General features: G+C 30.6%; 3 protein-coding genes across 3 annotated transcripts; 1 reads left to right on the top strand and 2 right to left on the bottom strand.

The window, feature by feature from the left end:
- The first annotated feature begins 958 nt into the window (after positions 1-958).
- On the top strand, positions 959-1,408 carry LOC119671358 (larval cuticle protein 65Ab1-like). The gene is made up of 2 exons (XM_038081947.1): positions 959-1,099; positions 1,168-1,408. The coding sequence occupies exons 1-2, from the start codon at positions 987-989 to the stop codon at positions 1,355-1,357; spliced, it is 303 nt and encodes a 100-aa protein (XP_037937875.1). The 5' UTR covers positions 959-986; the 3' UTR covers positions 1,358-1,408.
- A 2,730-nt stretch (positions 1,409-4,138) lies between these two features.
- LOC119671357 (larval cuticle protein 65Ab1-like) lies at positions 4,139-4,528 on the bottom strand. The gene is made up of 2 exons (XM_038081946.1): positions 4,397-4,528; positions 4,139-4,328 (listed from the first exon to the last, which is right to left on the bottom strand). Exons 1-2 carry the CDS (start codon positions 4,507-4,509, stop codon positions 4,139-4,141), a joined length of 303 nt encoding a protein of 100 aa, XP_037937874.1. The 5' UTR covers positions 4,510-4,528.
- Positions 4,529-7,723: 3,195 nt separating this feature from the next.
- On the bottom strand, positions 7,724-8,187 carry LOC119674185 (larval cuticle protein 65Ab1-like). The gene is made up of 2 exons (XM_038085312.1): positions 8,019-8,187; positions 7,724-7,945 (listed from the first exon to the last, which is right to left on the bottom strand). The coding sequence occupies exons 1-2, from the start codon at positions 8,129-8,131 to the stop codon at positions 7,756-7,758; spliced, it is 303 nt and encodes a 100-aa protein (XP_037941240.1). The 5' UTR covers positions 8,132-8,187; the 3' UTR covers positions 7,724-7,755.
- Between the last annotated feature and the right edge of the window lie 1,126 nt (positions 8,188-9,313).

The following is a 9,313-nucleotide window of genomic DNA, read 5'->3' as shown; positions in this document are numbered from 1 at the left end:
AGCAAGTGCATTTCACCTCTGGTGCGTAAATTATTCCGTCTGTTCCTCCCATGCTGATTTTTGCAGTACTGAATCTACAAATAACCATATTTTTGAAATAAATTAAATTAATTTAAATTTTAATTGAGTTGAATTTTTTGTGAGTTGTATTTTTAACATTAATACTTTATAAATAACTCAAACTAAAAATTTAATAAAAATTTCACATTAAAAAAACTATTCAATAAATTCGCTTTTAATATGGAAATGAATTCAAAGCCAAAGTTGCTTCTTTTTACTCTGAAATTATATATAAATATATTTATTATAATTTATTTATTTAATTATATGTTTAACACGATTTATTCATATTCGTATGTGAGCTTGTAGTATATGCAAGATTGTGTATTAAGTATGTATTAACTGATCCCTGACTGACATATAGCAGCGATAATGGCTGTAAAAAATCGGTGCTATGAAATGCATAGAAACAGAAATAAGAAGAGCTAAACAGTTTATTATTTTTTTGGTAATTGAGATAAAAAATTTGTGTTTTTATATTTCAATTAAGAATGATTAAAATGTTTGCAGTTCCAATGCCCCTAACTGTAATCGTAATAAAGACATTGCGGCGATGTTCTGTGACTGAAATTTATAAAAAAGATAAAAACTTGCACGTCATTAATTAAGCTAGCATTTGAATTTTGTTTTTATTGCATTGCCAAATATTTTGCATATTAATTATTTTTATTTATTTTTTTTTGCATTTGGCAACAATGAATTGATTCCGATATGAATAATATTTTTTGTTTGTTATAATCCAGTTCTATGCACATAAAGTAGCATTAAACGCATGCAAATGGCTTCTATTTTCGAAACTATGACTGAACTATGGTATTTTGAATGCTCTATACGCAACTGATTTTTAGTATAAAACAGAGCAGATTCGATAGAAAGATCATCCATTAAGTATTGAACTTTCAAAGGAACAACACAAATCAAGCAAAATGAAATTCGTCATTGTTTTAGCCGCTCTCTTCGCTGTAGCCATGGCTCGCCCAGGTGATGTTGAAATCTTGAAATTGGAATCTGATGTGCAACCAGAATCCTACAACTATGTGTAAGTTCCACAGGACATAAGGATAATGAACAAGGATAAAATTAATACAAATAAAATTGTTTTTATAGTCTTGAAACCAGTGATGGTACATCAAAGGTTGAAGATGGTAAATTGAAGGATGTTGGCACTGATCACGAAGCTATTGTTGTTCACGGATCATTCTCCTGGGTTGCTGATGATGGACAAAAATACACAGTCAACTATGTTGCTGATGAAAACGGTTTCCAACCATCCGGTGCTCATTTGCCAGTTGCTTAAATAGTTTTAGTTTAAATTGTGAATATAAATAAAAAAATTTTTTAAAGTATATATATGTGAGTGTTGTCTTATAGTGACTTAGTTATAAAACTTGCAAGAAATATCGTGTTTCAGACAAAATCAAAACAACCTGACTGCTTTATAGACAATACTTTATATAGAAATGATCAGCTTCTAGGATATCAATGTGTACCATCGAAATAATTGTGCACATACTAAACAATTCTATAGTGCATACAAATTTTTTACTTTTCCTTTAGTTTTCCAGATTGATAATGAGTAACTTATAATCCTATTTTCGTATATTTAATAATAATTTCTATTAGTAATCTATATTAGAATCACAAGTCAAGAAATGCAAATTTCAACTTAAAATGTATGTGAATATCTTATTTGGACACAACTTAAAATCGCTTATATAGGAAATATTCAAAAATTAAAGTAATAATTCTGCTTAGGGAGTTTGGTTCAATTTTAGTGAGGTGATTTGGAATCAAACTTTTACGAAAATTGATCCAGGTATAAGCTTACTCTTGATAATATTTAATTATTTGACCAAAATAATAATTTGATCAAAAAATATACTTTTCCATTTTCATATATACATTTCCAGGTCACTGTTTGTGTTTTAAAATCTCTAGTCACCATTTCCAAATTTTATGCAGTGTTGGTATCACCCCAACAGATAGATTTGATTCTTCAATTCATTGTTATGCTCGAGGTAAACACGATTTATACTAACACGAATCATCACAGCGAAATAGACGATCTGTTTGTAAATTTAAAAAAAATATTGCTGTAGTCCAATCTTAGGAAATCATTTGCTGTTCAAAAGTAAGTCCGAAAAACTCAATCTAGCGTATTAACTTCGCCTAACTTCATTCAGACCCAATAATTGCAATATCAAAAGTTAAGATATGGGTAGTAATATTAAGGGCAAACCTTTACTAGTTGATGAACCTGATGCAGCACTTACCCATTAAAAATATGTGGAAGTTTTGAGAAAAATAAGTGACAATATTTTCAACAAACCATTTCCGTAAGTTCCGTAGATCTTAAGAGGAGCAAATAGCCACAAATGGTCACTAAAACCTAAATCACAAAACGTACTGAATTTAAATCAACTGATTGTTACTAGAAACAGTGTTGGCAACTTAAAAAAAATAAAATTTCTAAACACCATACTTTTTTTTCACTTATAACTATGGAAAAAGATCTTTTCATAAATTGATAATAAATTTTTTTTAAACATAAACGTAGACTTGTAATTGTTTTATCTATTTAGGTATAAGAATGCAAATATATTCATGATCACAAGAAATTAGACTAGTTCCTAAACGTTTATTAAAAATATAATCAAACATAATGTTTCTATACAAAACGTTTTTTTTAAGTGTTTTGAACCAAGGAAGTGATCAAAACAAGGTAAAATTATAACATTTTATAATTAGATCTCTGCAAAATATTCTTTAAATATCGTGGTATGTGTATAAGACAATATCAAATGAAGAACTACAGGTAAGGTGAAGTGAAGTGAAGGGAGAAGAATGAGCATGTTAGAAACAGCCGGAAATAATGATAAATACAAATGTATAGCCAATGTAAAACTGGAATTATCGTTGAAGTGTTAAGGAAAAGGGGACCTAAAAGCTTAAGCCTGGTTCTGGATAAACCTGGACGTAGACACAACAGCTATTCTGGTGTCTTTTCCTCGACCGCCGGTAGGCATATACTACAAGAGATACTACAGGGTAGACCGAGCTTGGCACCATGCCTTCTTTTAATAGACCAGTTCTCCCTTAAAGCAGATATTAACATAAATAACTTTGATTTGTTTCTGTGTATTATGTGTACAGAGGTTATATGTTTTGAGAGAAATTGGCCATAGATTCCGTGACCTGAATGCTGAAAAAGTAAGAGCTTAATACCTATTTGCATGTCGGAAAGGCCATAAATCTGCCTACGGCTGTGGCTGGCAGGAGCAGGGAATAAAACAGGAGTTTCCATAGAAGAGAACTACAGGAGATAATAATATTTATCAAGCAGTAGTAACTTAAAAACCACAAGGTACTACACGCAGTCCAGTTTGGTAAAATACACAATTTTTTTCGGTCTATTTACGAAAGTATTGTTTAGCAATTGTCAGTTTATTTTTGTTTACTAGAAACAAAACTAGTCGAAACTAATCATATTTTAGTTAAAAAACTAAAATAATGCTTTGAAAAAATAGTAGATTTCACTTTAATTATAAATAAGCTTATGTATTCAAATATCAAACACAAAAGGGGAATCGAATTTGTTTGGAGCAAATCAATCACGTCCTCTGGGTCCCTTTAAACTTTTTTGCAGACAACTTTAACAAGCTTGGAAAAATTAAATTAAAACTTTTAAGAAAAAATTTGATTTCATTTTTCACTGCTAAACTTCTTTATTTATAATTTTATTTAAAATTATTTATAATTTATATTACAAATTCCTTTTGCTTCTGTCGATAACGGTTCAATAGGCAAAAAAGAATAGTTTTGAATCTATATATGAAAGATTTCACTGAAGTGAAGTTGCATATCCCAGGAGGGATTAGGGGAATGATAATAATAAATCGCCCACCAAATAAAGTGAATTAATTAAACAAATTCTTTAAAGTTTAAAAACGAATTGAAATTGTCCAACTAATTTGATGTTTTACGATTAAAAAAAATTAAAGAAAATTTTTTGTGTTTTAATACACCATTTCTTTTATTTATTGTCTTCTTATTTTAATTAATCTATCTATTAATCTATTTAAGCAACTGGCAAATGAGCACCGGATGGTTGGAAACCGTTTTCATCAGCAACATAGTTGACTGTGTATTTTTGTCCATCATCAGCAACCCAGGAGAATGATCCATGAACAACAATAGCTTCGTGGTCAGTGCCAACATCCTTCAATTTACCATCTTCAACCTTTGATGTACCATCACTGGTCTCAAGACTATAAAAATAATTTTATTTGTATTAATTTTATCCTTGTTTATTATCCTCATATCCTGTTGAACTTACGCATAGTTGTAGGATTCTGGTTGCACATCAGATTCCAATTTCAAGATTTCAACATCACCTGGGCGAGCCATGGCTACAGCGAAGAGAGCGGCTAAAACAATGACGAATTTCATTTTGTTTGATTTGTGTTGTTCCTTTGGAAGTTCAAGACTTAATGGATGATTTTGATATGCAGGCAAGTGTATTTTATACTTAAAATTTTAGATGATCTTTCTAACAGTAAATATCATAGGTGAATTCTGTACGAAACATTTGCATACTACGAATGCTAAAAATGCATAAGTTTAATGAAAACTGGATTAAGTGTTTTAATTTGTTATTCGAATATTAATTTTTGTTTGTTACCAACTAAAAAATATTAATTCAGTTAATTTTTTTAGTGCAGCTATTAGTATTGAAAATATAAATTTTGCATAAAATGGAGTGAAATTTACTACCTGATTATGCAAAAATATTTATAAAAAGTCAGCAAGGGTCATAAAACTTTTCAACGAATTTATTTTATTCTTCTCATTAAAATCTGTGAACTAATGTTTGATATCTGATTTATTTTGAAGCTTTATTATTGTTGCAAATATTTGTTTATTTTTATTTAAATGATTCTCTTTTTCTAAAAAAAGAATTTAACAGTATTGCAGACAATATCTTTTTTAAGTTATATATTTTAGTAAATATAACTAAACTAAATTGATAAATATTTTATATGAATTTCTTTTTTTAAGGAAATATAAGCAAATTTAAAAAATTCAGAAATGTAGGTATTTTCTTTCAAATACAACACTATGATATTAACAGAAAAGCTATATATTATATTATACGATATAACATTACCTTTTTTGCATAAAGGTACAATAGTTAACTCTGTATTCCACCTGATGTAATCAGTATGGACACACTGACACACAGATAGATAAATGCTAACGACTGCCCATGTTATGGAAAACATCTTCATTAAGATTCTAAGAAGTGGTAATAGTGATACCACAGAGGTGCTAGCTGACAGAAAAGACTTTTAAAAGTATATACCTTTCCTGAGTTAGAAAATGATTACATTAGCAATGCTGGATGGACCTAATGTGGATAGATGCCTTTGTGTCATAAAGGGCCGACTAGTGATAGAGCAGATCAATTTCACTGAATTCAACAAAATGTCGAAGGAAATATTTCGCCATTTATAAAAACATAACGTATAATACTAAAAAATGAGAGTACTTTTTAAAGATAAACAGTTAGGTTAAAGGAAATCGGTGCAATAACCCACTGACCTTAAGAGTAAAAATTTTTTAAACTTATTTACTGAAATTGTTTTTAATATATCAGTTAAAGACTTTTAGATTACCGACATGGTTTCGACACGTTCCTCGTTCATTGTCAATTTTAGTTTGGGGAATAGCTAGCAGTCTCACAGAACCATATCAGATTAATATTGTGAATAATAAATAATATCGATGGTCGATTTTTGATCTCACATACCATGATGTCTTCTTACAATGGTGCACTATAATACAACAAAAACTAACTACCTAGAATATCTAATCGAAATTAGAACGAAAATCATTGAAGTCTAGCTCACGATTGTTGTGAAATTCTTAAAAAATGTTCTATGTTCGCCTTCTGATCTTGTGGGTAAATTCATTTAAACTTACTTACTTACTTACTTATTTGGCCATAACAACTCATTACCGAATTTCGGCCTGACGCAGCATGTCTCCCCAGGCGCCTCTGCTGCTTGCGCACCTTCTACAGTCTCGTACATTAAGTCCAGTTAGTGCTCCCTCAACTTGATTACTCCACCAAAGACACGGTCTGCGTCTATCTCTAAGTCTTTTTCCGCCAAATAGAGGACTAAAGATCTCACGAAGAACTTTTCGCTCGAACACTCCCAGTGCTACCTCATCATTCTGTGATAACGTCCATGCTTCTGCGCCATACAGAAGCACAGGGAGGATGAGCGACCTATAGAGTATAGTCGCCAGCCACTACTCGCACATTTCTACCAGTAGCCGACATATACTTCGTTTTGCCATCATTCACCGCTAAGCTCATTCTAAGGCAGCTGTAACGTCGTAGTTGCCTAATGATGTCAATGTCGTCGGCGTAAGTAAGGAACTGCACACATTTGTAAAATATTGTTCCATTACCATGAAAATATGCCCTGCACATGATTACTTCCATGATGAAATTGAAAAGATCACATGGTAAGGGATCAATTTGTCTGATGCCTCGCACGGTATCAAAAAAATACGTGCAATGTCTCGTATCGTGCTGGACACACTATATCTTATAACCAGTTACAAATATTTGCGTGACTGACAAGCTCCTATAGGACATTTTTAATATGTCTTTGCAATGCCGAACTCTTCACTCTCTCTTTAATCGTCCATTGGACTATGTGACACGAAGCCGGTACAGACCATCTATTTGCGCAAATCTTCTATCAAAATTTAATAAACTGTTATTTTCATTATCCCAGTTTGCACAAAACAATTTTAAAGAGTTTCTTAATATTTTGTTCATTTCGAATAGTTTTTGGCAACCGTGCCTGGTCATCGTCTTAATGATCCAAATGATTGTCACAAAATCGGCCCAAGCAATGAAAAATGTATACGTGGAACATGCAATTGTGGCCATATACATTAAAACTTTCCATTTAAACTTTCTACTATTCAGTATTGAAATAAAAATATGTTAATATTATTTTTTTCCTTTTTTATTCTTCTTATATTACATGGATTGAAGATTTAAAAATTTCATGTAACGATATTTGAACTTATGTCACTGGAGAGAAATTAGGCAATTAAACATTTGTGTCATTATCCAAACCTATATGCCATTACGGTCTCTTCACTTTCTCTTTCGCGAGAATGGCAGAATTGAGCCTTCATAAACGGACGTTCTTTGTGCACTGTTTTATGGGAACTTTTATCTAAAAGATTATTTCTCAAGTGTGATATATGGTCAATGTCTCATCCGTTGTATTACAACAGGCCGTTAATTGTGGTTAAATAAGCTTTGATTTACAAAGCTGCCACTCCCGCCTCAGCGAACCTACTTCCACTGATTAGTGGATTCACTGCACAATACTTAAAGAAATCAAACAATGTTTTACATAAAATAACTTTGAGCAATAAAATTTTAGAAAATAATTGAACCACTGCTTAAAGAATTCGAACATATATACATATCCCTGCTGTCTCTAATGTCATTATTTTTCTATCTAACGCTTTTCTAAGTTATTTCCTTAACTTATAGAGGATACATATTTCAATTTATCTATTATATAAATGTATGTAAGAAATAATATTCTGATTTAAAGTTTTAAATTTCTTTTATTTTTTTCACATGTAAACTAAAAATATTTAAGCAACTGGTAAATGAGCACCGGATGGTTGGAAACCGTTTTCATCAGCAACATAGGTGACTGTGTATTTTTGGCCATCCTTAGCTACCCAGGAGTATGATCCATGAACAACAATAGCTTCATGATCAGTGCCAACATCCTTCAATTTACCATCTTCAACCTTTGATGTACCATCACTGGTCTCAAGACTATAAAAAGAATTATATTTGTGTTAGTTATATTCTTTCATATCATTCCCATCATTCCAATAGTTGTACTTACACATAGTTGTAGGATTCTGGTTGCACATCAGATTCCAACTTCAAGATTTCAACATCGTTGGGACGAGCCAAGGCTACAGCGAAGAGGGCGGCTAAAACAATGACGAATTTCATTTTGTTGGATTTGTGTTGTTCCTTTGAAAGTTCACTACTTAATGGATGCTCTAGAAATGCAGATTGGTTACTTTTATACCAAAATTTTAATCTGTATTTCGATATTTTAAATATCATAGGTAACCAAATTAAAACGGAGAAAGCAAATAGCGAATTTCATGTTATGCAGAATAATATTTGAACTAGAAATGCAGGAAATATAGAATTGCATACCAGTTCTTCAACTAAAAAAAAGTAGCACCGAAATTATTGAGTTGAAGAGAGCGCTTGGAAGTATAAGAGAATTTGATTTAAATTCTCTTCTACTTCAACAAAATTCTTTCCCCAATCGAAATTTTTTATAATTTATTTGTTTTATTTTGTGCATAGAAACAAATGTGCATACGTCATTAAAATATTTTGTTTATAATTTTTATTTATAATCAGAAAATCTTTAAGATAAAATTTGAAGCCGAGTGTATTTGAATGGAAATAAAATTGAATAGTGATTTGCGATATTAAGATTTTTTAAATTGACAGGTTCTTATGTATTTTATTTCTTATTTAAATTAAATTAAGTTGAATGGAATTAATATAATTATTAATATTACCTTAAACCAAAATCAATATATAATAGCTTATAATGTTTTTTCAATGTTTCAAATTCACTTATGCTTTATATATATTTGATGTTTTTGGATCTGCATCTGTATCTATGTTATTTGAGTTCATCTGACTATATTTGAAGTCAATACATTAAGTAGACATTGCTCTTATGTGACTGGTTTTCAGTGTCAACTTTGTGTTCTACAAATCAACACTTTGCTAATTAAAAAAGTGACTTAATATTATATTTTATATACTGAAATAAATATTACTTAATTTGTTTTTATTTTCTGCACATCTGGAGAGGAATTACCATTATCACAAAAACAAGTTTATAACATATTACAGTTAAGATAATTATCATTATAAAGCAACCAAATTGCAATTATACGTTACTGCCTAAAACTTAACAAATATTTTACATATATATCATTTGAATAAGAAAAAAATAATTAAAACTTCAATAATTTTAGAGTATAAAAGGCTTCTGTGCTGCTCTTAATGCAATCAGAAAGTAATTAACTTGAATCGGCAGAAACTCAGTAAAATGAAATTGCTCATCGTTTTCGTAGCTCTGTTAGCTGTTGCCTTAGGCGC

The sequence above is a fragment of the Teleopsis dalmanni genome, chromosome 1, assembly GCF_002237135.1.
Source record: "Teleopsis dalmanni isolate 2A chromosome 1, ASM223713v2, whole genome shotgun sequence".
NCBI classification, from domain to species: domain Eukaryota; kingdom Metazoa; phylum Arthropoda; class Insecta; order Diptera; family Diopsidae; genus Teleopsis; species Teleopsis dalmanni.
The sequence above is the reverse complement of the archived record's forward strand: the minus strand, read 5'-3'. Positions and strand labels throughout refer to the sequence as shown.

Coding starts and splice junctions, on each gene's coding strand:
- LOC119674185 (XM_038085312.1), bottom strand. CDS start 8,131: ATGAAATTCGTCATTGTTTTAGCCGCCCTCTTCGCTGTAGCCTTGGCT. Junction 7,946..8,018: donor CCAGAATCCTACAACTATGT/GTAAGTACAACT, acceptor TTCTTTTTATAG/TCTTGAGACCAGTGATGGTA.
- LOC119671357 (XM_038081946.1), bottom strand. CDS start 4,509: ATGAAATTCGTCATTGTTTTAGCCGCTCTCTTCGCTGTAGCCATGGCT. Junction 4,329..4,396: donor CCAGAATCCTACAACTATGC/GTAAGTTCAACA, acceptor TTATTTTTATAG/TCTTGAGACCAGTGATGGTA.
- LOC119671358 (XM_038081947.1), top strand. CDS start 987: ATGAAATTCGTCATTGTTTTAGCCGCTCTCTTCGCTGTAGCCATGGCT. Junction 1,100..1,167: donor CCAGAATCCTACAACTATGT/GTAAGTTCCACA, acceptor TTGTTTTTATAG/TCTTGAAACCAGTGATGGTA.